Source organism: Eufriesea mexicana, unplaced genomic scaffold (genome assembly GCF_001483705.2).
Source record: "Eufriesea mexicana isolate 0111107269 unplaced genomic scaffold, ASM148370v2 scaffold710, whole genome shotgun sequence".
Classification (NCBI taxonomy): Eukaryota; Metazoa; Arthropoda; class Insecta; order Hymenoptera; family Apidae; genus Eufriesea; species Eufriesea mexicana.
In genome coordinates this window covers 266,782-290,056 of record NW_016908851.1, presented here as the reverse complement: position 1 = coordinate 290,056, position 23,275 = coordinate 266,782, and the positions used below count along the sequence as shown (strand labels likewise).

The 23,275-nt window shown below is 36.6% G+C and overlaps 1 protein-coding gene across 3 annotated transcripts in view; it reads left to right on the top strand.

The window, feature by feature from the left end:
* Window positions 1–4,100: 4,100 nt before the first annotated feature.
* Window positions 4,101–23,275, top strand: part of LOC108546427 (collagen alpha chain CG42342) — a 258,119-nt gene continuing 238,944 nt past the window's right edge. For all 3 annotated transcript variants that reach the window (XM_017898489.1, XM_017898491.1, XM_017898488.1), the window contains exon 1: window positions 4,101–4,230. In XM_017898489.1, the coding sequence (XP_017753978.1) occupies window positions 4,158–4,230 (73 nt within the window). In that variant the 5' untranslated portion in view covers window positions 4,101–4,157. The remainder of the gene's footprint in view (window positions 4,231–23,275) is intronic.

Below are 23,275 nucleotides of genomic sequence, written 5' to 3'. Positions count from 1 at the left end.
CCATTTTCCCTTCAAAGTTTTTCCGTACATTTTCTTCGTTCGCGAGGTTTAGGTGAGTTTCGAGTTAGGTATAGTTTATGGATTTATGGGTGTAACGTATGGCATTCGCGAGGAATAATTTCTTGTTCCATCTTTCGTTCTTTCAGTGATTTTGTCGATGCATGGAATCGTGGTTGGAGAGGGGAAGATGGCGGATATTTGATTTACTGAATTTTTATCTTTTTTATCTTCCCTCCGAAGTTTTTCGTTCGATTTTGTTCGTTCGTGGGGTTTAGGTGAGTTTTAAGTTAGGTATAGTGTGCAACGTGAATTTATGGGCGCAACGCGTGGTGTTTGCGAGGAGTGAATTTTTGTTCACTGATAGGCTTTGGGGGTTAGATTAGATCATTTTTGGGAGGTCTCTGTGCATTTTTTCACGATGACTGTGCGAATTCTTGGTATTTGAAGTGAATCGATAAATAAATTATACTCGGTGGAGTAGTAATAGGTATAACGTTAAGATGAGTTATGCGTAATATAATATGGAAATTTATGTATTGGAGCGGTAGACATTAAAGGCTCCGAGTCATTTGTACGCACTTGAGCTTGGTCCTTCGGTTTTCGAGATAAGAAAAACATGGGGATATTCAGGACTAAGAAGCATAGGAATCGCTGAAACACCAAAGATAGATCTGGTCTTCGTGCGTGTTTCGAATGGTTTTCACCGATTAGTACTGTCTTTGACCAAGAAAACGTGGAACTCTATAGATATACTATGGCTGTACTGGCTGAAAGGGCCTCGATTAAATTCAGGACGACAACGGTGTGGAATGCGACGTATGCTTGGCCAACATCAGCTGCGTATATTTCAACCACCACACTTTCTCTTCTTCTTTTTCCAACGTTTAACTTATGTTCCTCTTGATAACGCTAATGGGAAGTGAGTATGGCTAGGTGATTTCGGTGACGAAGATAGTATTACCTACTTGCTGGAATCGTGCAGAGGGTTTTAGTGGGCCTGGGGGTCACCTGGTGCTTTCCCCTGAAATTTGATATCTTATATTTTATCTTAAAGTATTCCGATCACTCGTTCTTTAAAATTCGGATACGCGATAGGAGTATACTCTTTACAGATGTGCCTGTTAGGGTGTTTCTTTAGGGTCGCAGATCAGTTTCATTTTGTTTGTATCCTTCCCTGATTCTTAATATTCTTCATGTATTTTTTGACCATTTTTAGAAATACGTGAAATAAATTTTCGTGTGTATCAAACTATATAAATGTAATTATACAAATAAATATTATAATATATCTGAATAAATAAAAATCAAGTTGTCTGATAAATAACACCAAATTTTTGTAGTATATGGGCCCTCTTTTTATCTATTAAATATTATAAAATATCGAGATATTAATCTTTTTTTTTAATTAAAATCATATTTCAAGGTTAAATATAATTCTTCAATTGCAATTAATATCGAATTAAAATTTATTGTTTTACCTTGCTAGTATGCTCTGTTTTTAAAATGTCAAATGTTACAATGGGGGTAAATTTGTTCAATTTTCGTGGAATTAAACGACAATCGTGTAATTCGATATAAAAATTGGGAAATTAAAAAAAGAAAAATGAAGTTTCGCTTCCGAGTAGCTTAATTAATATTCCTCCGTTTATTTGGCCATTTCTGTTGTCTCGTTGCTTTCTGGTCATGTATCGACGATTTGTCCGCTTATTAGTTATACGATTAGCAGGTTGCTACAGCATTCGATTTAGTATACGCACAGAGGGCGAACACGCCGAACGTACGTTCCAGGATGTAGTCTATAATCGCTTCCTGTGCTAGCGATTGGACGGTAGCAAGGGGTCGATTGTACGTATCCGTCACGTATACACACAGGGGATGTGTTTCAAGGGAAACGATCGATTCGTCGATCGATATTTCCTAATATAACTGCTTTGTTGCCATTCGTTTCGTTCTAATCTTACATCGACTATAAATTCGTAATTTCCTATCGATTTAATTTCCCTAATCTCGTAATTGAAGATAGAGCAACCATCTGAGAATACGTAGCATTAAATAAAAACTGTTAGCATTGTTAGAAAATTAAAATTAAAAAATTTGGTATATAATTGTATATAATTAATTAATTATTTTAATATTTTAATAATAGTTTCTAAATTTGACGGTTATACAGGAATAATATAAGCAAAAATAATAATTATTGCTATATCAATTGTTGATTAAGTTAAATTCGTTAAAGAAAAGAACGCTTATTAGGCCGGCGAAATTTGAATCGAGCGCCAAAAGTATCGAACGATTAGAGTCGAACGGACGAAAGTTACGTTCGCTCGGAGCACGCGACAGCGACTACGTTTCGGCGTCGATAGTTGGAAAGAAACAACTCCGAAATGAGTACTTGAAATTACGAAAAGTTAATCGCGACGGAATAATCGGAGGGAACAAGAAACCGGTTGATATTTGAGAAGATAGGAATTCTCACGCTCGACCAACTTTTCGTGAAACCGCGTACCGTTAACCTCGTCCCCGTGTACATACGTAGGAGAATGAAAGGGTTGGATTTAAAATAAGTTTGTACAATTGTGCGCGCACTCGCAGCGGCGAGATTCGTGTAGTTAACAGAAAGAAGGAAAAACAAAGAGATAAATCCTGTGCCGAAATTCAGTGGAATGGTGAAGGGGCGTATTGGAGGGGTAAATGGAAGGGCAAGGGAAGCAGGGTCGAATCAGTGCGAATGGAAGTGGACGTTAGGTCGACCGATCGTCCTCCACGCGTCCGGCAGCCGGTGGATGAGTCGAGGCCCGAAGACGGCCGAACGTACACGAATATCTCCGAAGCGACGAACCCTCGGCCCTCGGCAGAGCGTCGCCCCACCACATCCAGTCGTACTGCGAATGCCACGCTGTGAGCTTCGTATTCGCGGTATTTCGGGACTTTTCATTCGCCCAATAAATCGAACCTCGTTGTCACGGCAGTATTTCCGTTTCATCGATGAAATCCGCGTAACGAGACGTCGTTAGACTGACTTGATGCTACGAGAAATCGAGGTTCTCCGTTCTTTCGTTGGTAGTTTTCGTCGGTAGTTGTAGCACTGTTGTCGCTCGTTTTTCCCGTTCCGCCTAGCGTAGCGTGTGCCACGAGAGGAAACGGTCCGAGAAGCGAATACCGCGGCGATCGAGATCGTGTGTTTCTCGCTGATTTGCCAATCTCGAATTTCGGAGAGTGTGGAAAGTGCGCAAGCCGGAGGTATCGCGATGCGACAGCGCCGGGAGATGCTCCATTTGCAGTGGCAGCGGCAACAGGAAGGACAAGACGTTCGAAGAGCAAGATAGACGGAAATAGAAGGGTTATAAAGGAACAAACTGCCGCGTAGTTAGATAGGATCGTGATTTACTCCAAGACGGCCGGTTAGAGAGACGCTGTCACTGCAGTCGAACATTTAAAACGGGCGCGCGGTTCAAGCGGTTTAACACTCGTTCCGATTGGTGACACCGTTCGTTGTTTACTAACGTCAGTGTGCGGTCAAACCGAACGTCGACTGGCTAAGCAGAGAGGGAGGGATAAACGGAGAAAGAGAGCACGAGCGCGTTCGTCGCAGGTATAGAGTATAGGAGAACGCGTGCTCGCGTGGTAAAAGAAGAAGGAACGAGTGGAAGAAAGAGAGGTAAGCAATAACGGCAAGTGGGCGCACGAGATGCATTCCAGATGGACGATGACGCCGCACAGTCTGTAAGACTCGCGTGGTTTCTACATTGTATCGCGTTTATCCGTCATTGTCGTGTCAGGACGTATCGACGATCGTCGGGTGGGTTATGACGCGCGCTTAACGCGCTGCGTGCACGAATAGAAGCGAGCGTGTGTCGATCCTGTACAACATGGAATCCGACACGGCGACCGACTGGTCGTCGTCGGCGAGAAAGGACTCCCTCGAGACATCGATGCCGAGGAAATTCCGTAAGGATTCCTTTCGAACGAAGGGTGCAACACTCAATTGGGCAATGTGCGCCCTCTGTATTACCAGCTTGGCCGTGTCCGGTCTACTCATGTACAGGGAACTAGGATTGGAATCGCGGATCGCCAATTTGGAGGCTCGCTGTCAGATTCAAGAAACACCGGACATTCTTATTCAGAGGCTCAAGAGGGAAGTACAGCAAGAGTTGAAGATGCATCGGTCTGCGTCGGAATCGAATGTCTTTCGGATCAAACGAGATGTTTCCGAGTGCGCTTGTCCACAAGGTAAGTCTTTCTATTTAATATTTATTTCTCCCCTATCCCCTCCCCTCGCCCGGCCATTTCCCGGCCGGTGTCGTTCGGTTTCGTCCACTACTTTCACCCGAACGGAACTCCTTGATTATCCACCATCTCTGGTATTCATTTGTCTTCTCCCCGCGCGTCTTTCCACGGTCTTCCACACGAGAAACAGGCACGCGTGGTACGTTACAAAGCCCGTGCGCTAGCGGCCATACCGGGATCTCGTTCAATTGTCATCACGTGTACGTATGTATGTATACGTTGCGCGTTTATGCACACGTATGCGTGGTGTGTTCGGGGAGGATGGCCAGGGAAGAAGCGTGTATAAAGGAAAGAGACAGAGCTTTGTCTTCGGATGGAGCAGCTTCGGACAAAAGGATCCGCGATCTTGAGAATTTCCATCTTCGAGCATGCTCGAGATGGCGTCTTTTTTTCCAGATCACCCTCTAGATACCCTATATGGAGAGATCTTTTCGATGAACTTGCGGCTTCGCCATTCAAACTTTACGCGTCCTCTCAAGGAATACCGATTTACCGTGTACACCGTCGGTTTTACACCATCACCGTTCCATCGCTATCGTGTTTCTTATGGTGTTTTCGTTCAGTACGAACGTACCGAAATTATTTTTTTCTTTCTTCTTTTTTATTTCGGCGGAGGAGTTAGCGTGACCATGATATAGCACGGGCATAAATTAAAACATCGTCTCGCGGTACTTAGAGCTCTATACTGTTATGGGGTCTCGCGTAATAAAAGAATTACGATTCGAGGATGAGTAACGGTGTTTAATTTGAATGCTGTAAGATCGCGAATGTTAATTATCGCTTTAGGAAAAAGAAAGATTATAATATAAATATAAATTTCCGTTTCTATAGGGTGTCTCGGATATTCGCATGAAAATGTCGATAATACGAGTCTCTCGTTCGCTTAATTGATTAATTATACGAACCATGAAATCAAAATTTGTTTCAAATATAAAATCTAGGTATCACTCGACAATTTTTGGATTAAAATTTTTTAAAATTCAAAAAATCGAGTTAATCGATTTTATATATGAACGACTTATACATTCTATGGGTATTGGTTAAAAAAAGGTATTACATAGGCGTAGGACGTTCTATTGCAGCTTTATTAAAAAGTTTCAAAGAAAATATAATAATATAGTGATTATAAAATATACCTTGGCCTTGAGGATCGGCCGATCTCGCGTTGCTGAATTTTTATCCACGGTTTTATAGGAATTGAAATATGAAGCTGGAATTAACATATGTGAACCGATGAAGGAATCCATGATCCATTCATTGATATTGAAGAAAATGAGAATGAATTCCTCGGAGCAATAAATTCAATTCTTTATCGCTGGCGGTGCATATTGAAGGAAATAGAGGACATTTTATAATGGCTATTAATGCCGAGTGATTACATTGATTGTTAACCTATTCTTGTCTCGAGTCACAGTAATAAATTTCTTATCGCCTGTTTCTTTTCCGTATTTTTCTTATAACTTTGTAATCATGCGCCAGACGACCTACTATGGTGTACGTTGGTATTATATTGGAGCTGCTGTCGATTCCAAATGACGTTATGCGAATGTTACCAAACGGTATAAATAAACGGGAAATTAAACGAAATTAAAAGTAATGCTCGTGAGTTATTTGCGAGATCAGCAGGCTGTAAATTTAAGTTATTTATTCGCAGATTTATATGCGGTATACTGAAATTAAATACAGGATTATCGTTGGGTATAATTATTTTGATTAATCGCAGTGGTGTTTTTCATCTTTTCGATTACTATAGTGTTTTGCTGTATAATTAGCATTTGTGGAATTTTATGGAATTTATTATTTATGGTATTTATAGAATTTACTATTTATAGAATTTCTGGGATATTACTATTACTATATTTTACTGTGTAAATATTTATAGAATTTGTAGAATATTGCGGTTAGTATAGTTTGCTGTATTATTATTATTTATAAAATTTGGGAAAGTTATTATTCATAGAATATTCTATTACTATGTTTCGCTGTATAATTACTATTGATAGAATTTTAAAAATTTGTTATCTATAATATCGATAAAGTTCAGTATTTCTAGAATATTGCAATTACTATAGCTCATTTTATTATTAGAAAACAAATTTACTCGAAAAATTGCAATATGTAACTGTTCCTGCAAGAAGATAATTAGGTTAGGTTTGACACCCATAGGCGTCGACTTCGTTGCTGTAGATTAATTTTTAAAGGCCAATATCATCGTGCCACGATATTCTATAACTATACGTGTGTGCAGTGGGAATGAAAAATGAAATCATAGGTAATCTCACGTGTAATTTCGCATGGAAATTACACCCCGTTGAAGGCAAGCAAGTGTTCGAGTACTTTTGACTGGCATGTTACATTTCCACATGTACTCGTGGATATTTATTAACGCAGAAATTCTCGAAGACATGATCTATATCCATTCTAAATTTCTCCCGTTTGATTTTAGATTTCATACTTGGAATTTTCCAAATTCTAATAACTATCATCTCTATCAAGTTTTTAAAATTTCTGTTTACGATACTGCCATAATTATTACGATATAGATAATACTGATTATAATACTAATTAGAGTACTGCTATAATTCACGGATTGATTCCCATTTTTATTTGTTTACAAGATTTATAAATTTTTCTACAAAATGGGTTAGTACAGAATTAGTATAGAATTAATAATTAATAATATATTTTAAATAGACAATAATAATTAAAATCGTATAATAAATAAGTGTACACGATTATGTCTTCTCTTATCTCACTAAAAATCAACATTAATTTTGTCGAACATTATGTTTTTTTGACAGTTTTTTGACAGCTGTATGTTTTTAGGAACTGTATAGACCAGAAGTCTTTTCCAAAAATTAGTCATTTGTATTGATTTGACAGTTCCAATGTTAAAAGTTTCCCAAATGTGCTTCGAATTAAAATTATACAAATTCTACTCATCGAATCATAATGATAAAACCAGAATAATAAAAACAAGATAATATACACAAGCAGAAGTATATCATATCTAAAACTTGATATCATAATAATATTTTTCTATTTTTCTATTCAATATTTAAAATAGTAGGGAGTTATTGGCAACGAAATTGAAAAATAATTCCGAGTGCAAGGGGTTAAACTATATTAAAACACGAGGGTTGAATAATTAATGCCCATTATATATATGCACCTGTAATTATGAATGTGGTGAAAGTAAAAAATTCGAAAGAAACAATTTTATCGTTTCAAATTGCGTTAATTTGTATCGCAATAAAATAAAAATATTCTTGACGAAATAGCAGAGAATAGAACCGTCGAATGCAGTACGTATTTTCGTTTTTAATGTACGATGCATGATGTAATCGCGAAGCTTTAAGTATTTCGACACGAAACACACGAGTTAGGCGACTTTCATAATCACGGGCACGTATAAAAATTAGAAAGAATCGAATGGAACGTACTGCTGCGAGTCTAGTTCTACGTCGGTCCGCGAGAGGTTAAGGACGCTGCTGCGCCCGACCCATAGTGCCCTGAAACTCCCCACCACTCGCCGTTGCTCCGTTTTCGCGCGACTATCGGGATTCCGGTGTGCCTCCCTCGGATAAATCGCATCAACGTTTCACGTGACCGTTGGAACATCAACGAAATGTCAATGCGCAGTCGGAGAAGTATGCGACGAAGCTGGCGCTCCTCCGTTTTCGCCAGTCGAGCATTCTTTTCGCGAGCACGGGATCGCGCAGCTGTACCACGATTCGCCTCACGTTCACCGATCGGTTAATGGCTATTATCAAAGATCGAGCAATGCGCTCTGCATTCCCGATCGAACTACCGCCGTGAAACCACGCCAATTACCTAGCTCCGGCACGCGTAATTTTTTCCCCATTCTTTAATCAACCTGCTACATTTACTGACGATAGATAAAGAACGAAGTGATCGTTTGGAAAATGTTTTCATTTTTTTTTTTATATATTATTTTATTTATATATTTATATATCGTGGGTTATATAAAGGCTATTTTTGATTTTAATTCTTAATCTCATATGGGGGAATTGTTTGAAAATATTTTTAAATTATGTTTTATTCTTTTTCATTCTTTTGAAGATTTATTTGGAATAGAATTTAAAATAAATTGAAGCTTTTTCTTTTTGTTTTTTAGGTATGTAAAGTAAAATTAAGAATGAGAGTAATAGGACGAAATTTTGATGTATTTATCATATGTCGTATTGAGCTTATTTTTGTTTTTAATTTTTAATTTCATACTGGGGAATTATTCTTAAATTATATTTTATTTCCTTTTCATTTCTTTGAAGATTTATTTGGAAAAATTCAGTGTGGTATAGGAATTCATATTTAATTAAAATCCTTGACGATTTTTTTTTTTTTTTAGTAATAGCGAATTTTAAAGTTGGAAATAAGACTCGTATTATTATGCAGTCGATATCGTTAAAAATGATGTGTTTTTTAATTATAGTGACTAACTATGACTAAACTAGGACTTATTAGAACCATCTTATAATTATGTAATAAGAAGCAAATTTTAATTAGAATTGAGATATAAATTGTTGAATGAGTCTGTCTCAAGGAAAATGCAGACTTCAGATTTCAATTATAATTCGTGTATTATACACAACCTAGTAATTTTAAGGAATTTCAATTTTGAAATTTCGCGAGAATACTTAAGAAGAAATCGTAATTTCTAGTTAAAGCATTTTTGGAAAATCAAAGTGTTCTTGATATCGTTAATTTGGAAACTATTCAGAGAAATATTACTATCCACGTATCCGTTTAACTCCCAACATGAAAATTAAAATACATGATACATTATCAGACTCTCGTGTTCAATAATTAATTTTCAATTTATCTTAACACTTTGTTGACCGGCAATTTTACACAGAAACTATGTCATGTCACCGGCTATTATTTTGTAATTCAATCTTCAAAATCACTTTCACACGCAATATTCTACATCGCCCTGAATTTCATAAATTGAAATAGATAATGCAAGTGCAATGACGAGTTAACTCGTCACCGGTCAACAGTGTGTTAATATTTTCACTCTTGCCATTCCAAATTTATATTTTTAAAACAAATTACATGTAATAATTCATAGGATTTAATCATTAAAGAACGAAAAGGAAATAAAGCTAATTTTGTTACTAAAGAAATAGATAAAAAATAATTTATTCAATTTTTATACACCATACTAAAGTGATGTATTTTAATACTCTAACTATACATTTCCCAAATTTATATATTCACAATAATCACTAAAACCTTGGAAAATTATAATAACAATTATAACTATAATCTAGTTGCAATAAAATTGTAATAATAATCAAAGACTAATCTAACCTGAAAAATAAATAGTCATTAGAAAAATACTGTTTTCCATAAATTTTTGTATGTGATTATTCACAATAATCACTAAAACCTTGGAAAATTATGATAGCAATTATAACTACAATCTAGTTATAATGAAATTATAATAATAATCAAAGCCTAACCTAACCTAACCTAAAAAAATGAATAGTCATTAGAAAAATAGTATTTTCCATAAATTTATATTTATATTAACATTTCTACCGAAATAAATACAGAAAAATTGACGATTCGTCTCAGAATTTATACCACTGGCAAAATATTTTCACGACAGCGAGATTTTACCGTCGTCCCATCACCCTTTCGGAATTTCCGCAACTCCGTCCCCAGAGACATTCGAACGTCCACAGGAAGTGCCCTTTGGCAATCTCGTCGCGGTTAGAAGCCGACTAATTACGGGAATACGGTGGAGGAACGGTTAGACAGGAGAATGCTCGAGGAAAAAATGAAAAGGAACACTTCCATCCAAGATTTTTCATCGGGGTTGCATGAAATACCAGCGCGTGTCCGCTCGAGGATTAATCCTTGCCTGTTTCGCGCCTCGCAATTTTCCTCATAGATTTCGGCCGAAGCTGGCGTCAAAGAAAAAGGAATGGGATAAAAAATAAATAGATGGAACGACGTTGGCGAGTAATAAATTTTCCTAACCTAAACAAAGGACAAAGAGAGGCGAATTAAACGGTTTCGCCTAACCGTGGCGGGATGAAAAATAATCGCGTATGTCGTTGAATATTCCGGGACCGAAAAGATGGCACCCTGGCCGTTTTAATAGCTCGCCAAGCGTCAAACGCTTGTTCTCTATCCGGTTCGATCCCGGCCCATTCCCTGAATATTCATGAATGTATTTTTGCCGCTGCTGCAAACATAGACAACACACCGTCGCAGAAAGGGAAACCGTTCTCTTCACGGAAACGGAGACAACGGTTCTTCGCCGGCGAATGAATCTGAAACGCGGAACGCGTACGAAGGAAAAATTTACCCCGAGCTGAGACCCCAAGAACCGGTAGTTCCCCTCGAAACTATCGAACTAGGAAGCTTACCGCCGATAAATGTAACTTTGACGCAGTCGCCACGGAATCACGGTATCCAGGTTGAAATTATGGAGTCGCGAAGGGTTATAACCGGAATTCCCAACTCGATTTCGCCTCATGGCGCTTTTCGACCACTATAACTTCCACCATTGTGGCCACGTCTCGGGGAAAAGATCAGGATTGCAACGTGAATTAAAGCTACTCCGATGTGAAGGCTGGGGGTCTAAGATTGGTACAGGTAGATACAGCGTAGGGGTGAGAAGATGACTAGCGGAAGGAATTTGAGTTTGATTGGTCATAGAGTCATAGAATCACCTTTTGGGCACGATTATGTAGACAGAGTATGCGAATTTTGAATAGAAAGGTTGTTTCCATACGAAGATTAGGGATATAACATTGATACAGGTGTTAGGATGAGATGGGCAGGTGGATGACGAAAAGAATGCAGGTCCGATTGATCATATGTCATAGAATCACCTTCCTTGGCATAATTTTGGACAGAGATGTTGCTTTGATACGAAAATTAAAAGTCTAAAGTTGATACAGGTATCAGGGAGAGATGAGTAGGTGGATAATGCTAAGAATACAGGTCTGATTGATCATAGTGTCATAGAATCATCTTCCTTGACATAATTTTGAACAGAAATGTTGCTTTGATATCAAGATTGGGGCTATAAAGTTGATACAGGTATCAGGAAGAGATTATCAAGTGGATGACGAAAGGATTACAGGTCTGATTGATCATAGTGTCATAGAATCATCTTCCTTGACATAATTTAGGACAGAAATGTTGCTTTAATACGAAAATTAGAGGTCTAAAATTGATATAGGTATCAGGAAGAGATGAGCAGGTGGATGACAAAAGGAATACAGGTCTGATTGATCATAGTGTCATAGAATTACCTCGCTTGACATAATTTTGGACAAAAATATTGCTTTGATATGAAGATTGAGTGTTTAAAGTTGATACAGGTATCAGGGAGAGATAAGAATGTGACTGACGAAAGAAATACAGGTCTGATTGTCCATAGCGTACTGGAAGGATCATAAAGGTAGAGTGTATGAATTTTGGACACGAATATAACTTCGACACTACCAATACAGGAGCACGATATCTAGGCTACCTCTATGGAGTTACGAAACTTCGTAGCCGGAATCTACTGGTGGAATTCGATTTCATGTTATGGTGTTCTTAGACTACTATGACTGGACTTTGATCCACCTATGAGAGAAAGAAAAGATTGGAATTATAGCATGAATTATAATTTCTTCGGTATAAAGACTGGAGGCGTAAAATTGATATAGGTACCGAATATCAATGAGTGGATAGATAGCGTGAAAAATACAAGTGTGATTGATCATAATATAGTAAAACCACCTCTCCTAATACGATCATAGATACAGAGTACACGAATTTCGAATATAAATGTAATTTTAACAATGTCACCGCTGAATCCTGGTATCCAAGCTAACGTTATGAAGCTACGAAATGTTAGAACTTAATATCGGAAATCGATTTCGCCTTAAGGTGTCATTAGACCACTATGCCAGGAATTTCGTCCACCTATGAGAAAAAGGGAAGATTAGAATTACAGTGTGAATTAGAATTCCTTCGCTACAGAAAGAGGGGGTCTAAAATTGATATAGGTACCATGCAGAGGCGAGAAGACGGTCGACGAAAGGAACGCAGGTTAGGCTCTTCACGGTGTAACAGGATCACCTGATACGATCATAAAGATAGAACACACGAATTTTGGACATACGCGCGGTACCTAGGCTAAAATTGTGGAGTTGTGAAACGTTATAACTGTAATCCAGAGTAGGAAATCAATTTAGTTTTATGGTACCCTCGGACCACTATGACTGGAATCTTATCCAGCTATTAGAAAAGGAAGCGGGGTGATAGCTCCTGAGTTAAAGCTCCTTTCATCCGAAGAGGATTCAAAAATTGATGCCGTAGAGGAACGAGAAGATGACGAAAGGAATGCAGGTCTGATTGGCTGCACCTTTCCTGACAGGATCATAAAGTTTGACATAACTTGGACCCAGTCACCACGCAATCACATCAAATGGAGGCTAAAATTATCGAATTATGAAACGTTATATCTTGACATTAGAGGTTGATCCTGTCCTATGGTGTCTTTGAATCGCAACAATTGGAATTTCGAGTTGGAATTCCGAGAAATTCTTCAGGGAAAGGTCAAGATTGCAGTGTAAGTTAGAGTTTCTCCGATTCGAAGACTGGGGGGATCTAAAATTGATAGAGGCACCGTGCAGAGGCGAGAGGATGGCTAGCGAAAGGAATGCAGGTCTGATTGGTCACAGTGTAATAGGATCACCTTTCCTGACACAATCACAGAGATAGCTATCGTGATCGAGAGGAATAGAGTAACGATGCAGAGCAATCGCACAGACGTACACTCAGAGTGTTCATTTAATTCTCTGCCACGTTAGTCGGTTAGAACTTGGATGAAGAGATTTAGGGATCATCGCTAACTTCCCTGCACTGTGCACAGTGCAGGCTACTGTTCGTGGTCAGACTGTGCACCAGTCGCAGTACAGTGATAATGTAATCACGGTACACGTAATATACAGTCGCCTATATCATAATCCGATTAGTAATAGCATGATACCGATAACGTAACAGGAATATAAAGATAAAGATAAAGATAAAGAATTTTTCTCACTGGGCGAAAGTGTCGTATCTGCAACTTGCATCGCGCAGCACTGGATGACCAAGAAAACAAACAGGATACGACGAAATGGAACCAGAGAGCGCCATAATAGTGACAGGCTGCATTGGCGTAGCCGTCAGAATCGTAAACTGTCAATTTTCGAACTACCTGATTAGACAAAATGGTTCTAGATTTTATCTTCGTAATTACTGGATACGTGCCTAAATTTAACTAGCTTCGTGTCAAATTATTGAACCAGGAATGTAATTATACATACGTATTTCTATTTTTACGTGCATTAGAAGTTAGTTTCGGTGTTACGATAATATACAAAATGGCGAGAATACGGAGGACCTAAGAATAGAGGCTTTGGGACCACCAAGAGGAGAGTCCTCTGTGAGCAGCCATTTTCTTGACACGAGGATGTTGTGGATGCGAATAAAATAAGATGGTACAATGGTAATTGCTTACTAATTATAGACAGGGGTAAACAAAGACAGTGCAATTAGCGGATAAAACAGGATTTGCTAGGCCCAGGTGCCAGACTATGAGGCCTCGAACTCTGACGAGGCTATAAATAGCGAGAATCTACTAGGCCAACTGGCTTCCACAAGACATTTCCACGGGAAGAGAAAAAGTCCACGAGGAGTTATTCTTTGAAGTCTCGGTAAATTACTAGATCGCTATTAGCAGCATTACTCTTCATCACCCACACCTCTGTCAGACTTTGATCTCGCCTAGGACCACTCGCGTAGCTCCAAGTGTATCCACGCGTTTCAACACATTCCCTCGCGAAACACATGGCAAAACGAAGGCCAAGAGTCCAACACGAGTTCAGACAATCCCCTCCATCCGACTCTGCGTCTTTGAAATAGACCAATTTGTCAGGACTCGCGGTAGGCTAGGGCAGATCCCGATGATCAGCGAACGCGTTAAGGGATCGGCTTAAGGATAGGTGGTTATCTAAGATGGTGAAAGCGAAACGTGGTAGCCAGGATTTAATTCCTGTTAATTAAAATACTTCGTCATAATTGAAGGGGTTCCGGGAGCTGGAGAATAGCAGCAGACAAAAGGTACCCGCCGCTTTTCCTGTCTCCTTGCCCAATCCGATCCCTATCTCGAATCTTCTTCCCTTCCTCTACCTTCCCCTCCTTTTTCTCTCCCTTTTTTCCCTTCTTTGTGCGAGCTTTCTTTCTTATCGCTTCGTCCTCCACGGTCTCGTCGCTGGCAGCAACAAAGGGAGCGCCGTGGCTCCTGACTCGCGGCATCCCGAAATTGAGATGTGCGAGCTGACGCACGAGCATCATAAATCTTTTCCCTTCCCTCGTCCTGTGGCATATCTATTCCCTCCCTTGCACGCTCCCTTTTCCTATAACATCCTGCCAGCCCAGTATCTTTGAAGCTACGTGGCGTTACACCGTGAACTTCGACTCCTACGCTAGTCCTCTGACGGATGATTCTTCGATCCTTGCCCCGATTTAGAGGCTAGAGGGATACTGTGAAAGGAGTCTCGGGGACAGGCGTGTATAGATATGTATCGTGGGTATTATGCGCGTGGTAATAATTGGTAAACCTTTGCTTCCGAAGCAGAGTTTGACGTCTTGGTTAGGTCGAGTTCTCTTTTTATTTAGGCGAGTTTTCGTTTTTGGACTTGCTCGAGGAGATTGGGAATCTTTCGGGGGTGGAAGGGGTTGCCGGTGACGTGGAAATATTTCTTGAGGTTCGTAGGTTGGTAAACGTTATTCAAGAATGTTTTTAGATTTATTTGACGAGGAGATTGCTCGATAAATAATAATTCTAATTTATATTGGTGGTATTTCTATGTATTTTTCATGTTGTGTATATTTAATGGACCAAAAATATTCTTATATTTTCTAAATAATTCTTTATTTATAAGTTAATAATTAAATAATTAAATTCAATTTCATAAGTCTTCGTTGGATCGATTTCTCTTTTAATTTAGGCGTTTTCTTTTTTTGGTGCTGTTAATGGAGATTGAGAATTTTTGGGGGATGGAAGGGGTTGCTGATGACGTGGAAATATTTCTCGTGTTTCGTAGGTTGGGAAAATTATTGAAGAATATTTTTAAATTTATTTTTTAATTTATTTGCTGAGGAAATTGCTTGATGTCACGATAAATAACTATTCTAGTTTATATGGATTTTCGATGACTCTATAATTGCTGATATTTCCATACATTTTCCACGTTGTTATGCACATTTATCTACGGAATGGTCCAAAATATTTTTAGTATCGAATATTGTTTATTTGCCAATGGTATTCAAATTTCACGATTTCATATTACTTTAAAAACCACGATTATTTGTTTATCACAAATTTGAAAATCTCGTGGAACAAATCATGCAAAAAATTCGCACAGATAAATTATAATCAAATTTCTACATTCCCTTGAAAATAATCACGATTCATTTGTTAAAAATTACAGGTAATCCAGTAAAACAAACAATGAAATTTCCCTGTTCAAACTGTTATAAATTTCGTCAAACATCGGTTGCCATTAATACCATTTAATCACGATTCATTTATTAAAAATTGCAAATGATCCAGTAAAACAAACAATCAAAATTCCTTGTTCACACTATTATAAACTTCGTCAAACATTGGGTGCCATTTTTCTTTGTTATTCAATCGTCTCAAGAAATTTCGCGGGAAAAAAGGTGAAATTAGGGAGAAAACGATAATATCGTCGCATAACCATCGAGTAAATGGTTTTGATTTAATGCAGGGTGAATTGCTATTTGTATAGGGGTAGAAGCACAGTTCGAATCTCTATATTTCCTTGCAAATAATCACGATTCATTTATTAAAAATTGCAAATGACCCATTAAAGCAAACAATCAAAATTCCCTGTTCAAACTGTTATAAACTTCGTCAAACATCGGGTGCCATTTTTCTTTGTTATTCAATCGTCTCAAAAAATTTCGCGGGAAAAAAGGTGAAATTAGGAAGAAAACGATAATATCGTCGCCGAACCATCGAGTAGATGGTTTTGATTTAATGCAGGGTGAATTGCTGTTTGTATAGGGGTAGAAGCACAGTTCGTTTCTCGCTGTCCCAAGGAATTGATGGGCGCTGTAAAGTTTTTATCGAGGAAACGCCTTCTCTGCCCTTCGAAATCGACGGAGAAATCCGCTTGTCTTTCCTAATTCGGGGCCATTTGTTTGCCTCTTTAAATTTATTCCTTAAACGAATCCTCGGAATTTCTCGGCATTTCTAATTCCCTACGTAAACGTCGGGATTACGGTTCTTCTCTAACGAATCGTGTTTACGACCCACGGTAATAAAAAATTATTTCACTCGTGGATGAAACATTTTGGGACACCTTAATGTATTCAAACGACCATCAAATTCGATTTTACGAATTTTAAACGCGATACTTGGAGATTTCCCAAGACCTGAATTGTAATTTAATAGATAGGGTAATTTTAATGATATATTTGACTACCACCTGAAATTAATTTATTAATAATAATTTAATAAATCGAAATTAATTCAATAACAGTTTTTAGTTCTTGCTATATTTCTTATATGCTAATTACAGTTTCGAATGGCAAATTAAAATAATTTTAATTTTTTAATTTGCAAATTGTCACATATATTTTTCCCTTTCTTTTTATTTGTTTATTTGTACTTTGGAGAATTTGCAATAATTTTTCTCATGATTTCTATTCGCAATTTATATTTCCCACTCGTTTATTTGTTTCGCAATATTTCACGTTATTTCGAAATACTAAAAACAATTTAAAGAGGAAGCAAAAAATGTTCATTTCGAGCACCTGCAAATAGCACTATGAATCAGCAGAAAAATTTGCACGGCCGAATAAAATTCACTTCTGAGCTTCATAATAGTTCCTTCCACTGAGTACGTACATTGTTTCAAGCTAAGTGCATAAAAATCACGAACTTTTCAACTATCCGAATTTTTGCCATACACCGTGCGAACGAGGTCCGTAATTAAAACTCGAAATCGTAAATTCGCGATGTACTTTTCTTGTAACTACAACAGCGTGCAATTTTATTACACGTTTTCAGATGCTTCAAAAAATTCCCAGTATCTCCCTCTAAAAAAAAGGAAGAAAGCCAGTGAAAAGAGGGAAATGTAAAATATTTTCACGAATTATTGGGGAATTGTTTTGAATAAAGATAAAACTGTAAAATTAATATATACACTCGCGAATTGATAAAATAGAGGCTTCGGTTAAATGTCTAAATTTATCCTGCACGTGTCTCTAAATATATCCGAGTTTGTTTATCGAATTATCTCAAACCGATAAACATGTCTAATAAACCAGTCGAAATGATGAAAATACTCGCGCTGTGCTTTGCCATTCTCGAATTTATTCGTATTTAAGTCTGACCAGTTCTTAATTTAACGTTTTGTTCTGCATAAATGTCGGCGGTTTTTGAAAGACTAAAAAAGGTGTAATAAATTACGGCTTACCGCTATTTAAAAACCGGGAGCAAATTCTCCAGAGAGAGCAAGCCGCCAGGAATATCACAAATATCGTTTGAAAGGCTCTGGTGTATTTTAAAACGACGGAAAGGAAATTTCTCGCTATATCTGACAATTTCATAGGAGACATTTTTAGTGATATTTTACGTAAATTAGTTCGCGCTGAATCGTGCGTTATAATATACTGTCGTAGAAGGAGTGCCGTTATTTAGTGCGATTTTTAAAGCGGCTGACTGGGAAGGTAAAATTGAATAAAACGTTGTAAACGTGGCGTCCAGAATGGGTGTATAATAATATGTACAGCATTGAGAATCGGTGATATTTCAGTGGTAAAAATTTTGTTACGAAGCGTGGTATAAAATGGTCACGTTTATTCGTGTACAATGGTAAACGGATTCGTTCGATTGCTTGACGCTGCTTATGAAACTTTAAAGCGTAGGTCGGCGCTAGTTGCGTAACGCTAGACGCGTCTAGGGATCCCTAGAATCCGCGCGTCGTTGACTTCTCTGTAATCGCTACAGAATTCTTAGTGTATTTTAAAAAGCGAACTATTATTCTATAAAAGTGATTAATAATATTTTAGTACAATATTTAGAGCTGAACAATTATTCTCTAGGAATGCAGTGTTGATGTGGTAGAGGTTACGTTTAGTTTTATTGAGTATATTTTTCCTGTACTTCGAAAGAAGATTGTCAAAGGTTTATTTGTTATTATTTCAGGCACAAAGTTAATGTGATAATAGTATAATTATTGTAGTAATAATAATTTTTATCAACAATCGTTTCAGATTATTTTAATTTAATGAATTTTCCCAGATGAAGATGTACCAAGTAAATTACAATAAATTTGTTAGTTGCTTTTATGAAAATTGATCTTTGCATATGGAAGAGTAATAATTACTTTGAATATTTATTGCACTCTTCCAAAGTACTTTTTTAAACGCGATAATCTCGAATTATCTCATTAAAGATTCCTTTTTGCTACCATTTTTGTAAAACTTTTCCTCTTCATTTTACAACTTGAATTACTTTCAAAGAAGCTGCTAATTAAGAAAATCAACTTATAAACTAATTAGTAACAAATGTATGAACCAAGGTTTATCGTGCCAATATATAATAATATGATTCTTTATTACTACATATATCAATATAATATTGTATTACTTACTATATTGCTATTATTGCTTACTAATTGCTATAGTACCAAAATTATATTTTATTACATAATATTATCGAGTTAAAATATATATTTATATATTGTTTGTACTTTCAAAGGAACTGCTAATTACGAAAATAATGTTACTAATAATTAGTAACAAATGTGGAAAGGTTTATTGTAGTATTATATTAGTAGAGTATAGTATAGTTTATATAGTATATTATATTACGTAAATTAGTTCGCGCTGAATCGTGCGTTATAATATACTGTCGTAGAAGGAGTGCCGTTATTTAGTGCGATTTTTAAAGCGGCTGACTGGGAAGGTAAAATTGAATAAAACGTTGTAAACGTGGCGTCCAGAATGGGTGTATAATAATATGTACAGCATTGAGAATCGGTGATATTTCAGTGGTAAAAATTTTGTTACGAAGCGTGGTATAAAATGGTCACGTTTATTCGTGTACAATGGTAAACGGATTCGTTCGATTGCTTGACGCTGCTTATGAAACTTTAAAGCGTAGGTCGGCGCTAGTTGCGTAACGCTAGACGCGTCTAGGGATCCCTAGAATCCGCGCGTCGTTGACTTCTCTGTAATCGCTACAGAATTCTTAGTGTATTTTAAAAAGCGAACTATTATTCTATAAAAGTGATTAATAATATTTTAGTACAATATTTAGAGCTGAACAATTATTCTCTAGGAATGCAGTGTTGATGTGGTAGAGGTTACGTTTAGTTTTATTGAGTATATTTTTCCTGTACTTCGAAAGAAGATTGTCAAAGGTTTATTTGTTATTATTTCAGGCACAAAGTTAATGTGATAATAGTATAATTATTGTAGTAATAATAATTTTTATCAACAATCGTTTCAGATTATTTTAATTTAATGAATTTTCCCAGATGAAGATGTACCAAGTAAATTACAATAAATTTGTTAGTTGCTTTTATGAAAATTGATCTTTGCATATGGAAGAGTAATAATTACTTTGAATATTTATTGCACTCTTCCAAAGTACTTTTTTAAACGCGATAATCTCGAATTATCTCATTAAAGATTCCTTTTTGCTACCATTTTTGTAAAACTTTTCCTCTTCATTTTACAACTTGAATTACTTTCAAAGAAGCTGCTAATTAAGAAAATCAACTTATAAACTAATTAGTAACAAATGTATGAACCAAGGTTTATCGTGCCAATATATAATAATATGATTCTTTATTACTACATATATCAATATAATATTGTATTACTTACTATATTGCTATTATTGCTTACTAATTGCTATAGTACCAAAATTATATTTTATTACATAATATTATCGAGTTAAAATATATATTTATATATTGTTTGTACTTTCAAAGGAACTGCTAATTACGAAAATAATGTTACTAATAATTAGTAACAAATGTGGAAAGGTTTATTGTAGTATTATATTAGTAGAGTATAGTATAGTTTATATAGTATATTATAGTATAGTATATTATTATATGGTATAGTATATTATAGTAAATTATAAATATAATATAGTATATATTTTATTAGGTAATATTATTAAATAAAAATATATATTCATACATATTTCAAATATTATTAAAACATTTTTATACCATTGTACTATTATACTATGACGTTACGCTATAATATTATATTTTAGTGAATACCGTAGCCATAAATCAAGGAGACAGATAATAAAGGACCGATTCGTTCCATCGACACATCCGTCCACGCGTTCCTGACAAATGCACCCAGTCTATATTCTAATACCGTAGCAGAACGCGTCTTCCGGAACTTTTAACGCGGAACTTCACGCTCGGTATAGTAACAGGGGGAAAAAGGACAGAACGGAATAGGCCGGAGCGAAGGAGCTGCAACAAATTGAATGTTGCATTTTCTACCGACGACGTCGCCTTCGAAAGTTCTCGGAAGAAGGTGCGATTTACGATTGGTGCACGTGCGTCAGCCCTGCAGCTGGCTAGAACTTCACGCTGAAGGACCTCTCTCTTGCCCATCGACGAAACTTACAGGCAGGCATACACAAAAGAATGGCTGCCCTTGTTTCTTACGACTTCTCGAATTCCTCTCTCGCCCAAGTCGTTCAGCCTGCACGGATATTTAGCCGTTTCATGACGTCTCGCGCCTTCAGACGGCGGATTAACCCTCTGCGACTCGAGTTTTATTCGCTCTTCACAGCCGAGATCAAGTACCATCGATTAGCTTTTCATTTTATTACCTTCCTTTATTTTCCCCTGGATATCGAGCACTAACGAGTACGGTCGAAAAATTTGTGAAAACAGTACAGCACGAGCAATATGACACGCGTAGCAAGAGGAAAAATTCGAAGATTACACGGGTACAATGAGAAAATAATTCAACGACGCACGCGACGTTTACGGTGAACGTGTACCGTAGATATGGGCCGTGGTGGCGCTAGTGAGTTACACCGAAGATCGCGCTGAGACGTGAAAGGCTAACGATCGACCGCGGACTTATTGTTCAGCGTTGGTGTGGTATTTTGGTGGTAAATAAACCGAGTTTCAGGAGATGTATGTAATTTCTAAATCTGTAGCAGAAATAATCACAGCTTTTAGCGTTATTTGATTGTCCACTACTGGTGCAGTAATTTTGCCAAATTACACACTGCATAATTGCTGTATTATGCACATTCACGACCAAACTTAGGGAACAGAGTTATACCTCGCGAATTTTCGTATACTTATCCTGTAATTTCTGAAATATTGCGTCAAAAATGGTCTCCAACGTGTTTTCTCGTGTAGAAGAACGGTAATACCGTAATAAACAATTCGCGTGGAAGGAAAATAGACTTTTTTCAATTTGAATAATTTAATACACGTTGCCAATACAATGGAAGTTAATGTGACCCCAAAATTAGATGTATTTCCTTACTCTTTGCCACGAATAAGAGCGTTGAATGCAGACAAGACGGCGCCTATGTGTCTCATCGAAAATTCAAACGCAATCTTTGTCATACATATGCGACGCGTGGCGAACGTGTTAAACTTATATAACGTATGATAAACCGAATTTATAAATAACATTCCCGTATTCATAAATTATATGAGAAGCTTGCCGAAAGTCAAACATTATACGCGTGTATGATAGCTCTGTCTAGGCTTGTCGGTGAAACAATACCGGTGTTTATGCCTGTCTGCTGGTCGCTGCCAAAAATGTGTCACGGATGGAGAAGAAATAGGTACACGATAGTAGAATGAAGTATAGAACCGTGAATGTTGGGGTTGTTTTGTGAATGAGAATTTAACGCTCAGTTAGAGAGGAGGATCTCACGGATGGGTATCTGGGAGGGCTAGAGACTGATAGCATGATACCTCTGTTCATTAGACAGTATAATGGGATGAATAGAATATAGTGGATCTAATAGAATATAATGGAATTAAGTGAATATAATAGATTTAATAGAATATAATAAAAATAATACAATATAATAGATTTAATTAATTATAATAGAATTAATAGGAAACAATAGGTTTAATTAATTATGATAAAATTAATACAGTAAATAATAGATTCAACGGATTAGAATGAAATTAATAAAGTATAGTAGAATGAATAAAACATAGTGCAATTAATAAAATATAGTGGATCGAATAAAACATAACGCAATTTATGGAATATAATAAAATTAATGGATAGTGATAGATCAATAGATTTCATAGATTACAATAAAATTGGTAAAATGGAGTAGATAAGATGACACGATGAAGTGAATAGATAAAATTAAACAAAATATAATTATTAATATAATATAGTAACATTTTTATTATATTTACTCCTAGAATTTATTACTAAATATAAATATATAATAAAATAGGATATATTTAACGAAGTTAAATAAAATAATTATTAATATAGTATAGTAATATTTCTACTATATTTACTGTTACAGTTTAATACTATTTTAATTATAATATTATAACGGGAAAAGGGATAGATACGCTGAGGAGAATTAAAAGAAAAAGGGAAGGGGAAAAGAAAGAAAGAAAAATGGAAAAGAAAGGGCAAAGGAAAATTGGAAATTGGAAAGAGAGGGAGAAAAGGAGAGGCAAGAAATGCGAGACCGCAACCGAAAGCAAAGACAAAGAGAACCAAAAACAAACAGAACCAAAGAGAAAAGAAATAATAGATAAAAATAGAAAATTGGAAAAGGATAAATATGTCCAGATTAAGTTAAATTGGGTTAAAATAAAATACATAGTTTATAAGGTGACAATTTGAACACTTCAACTGAGAAAAGGAGAAAACGTAACAGTAAGACACA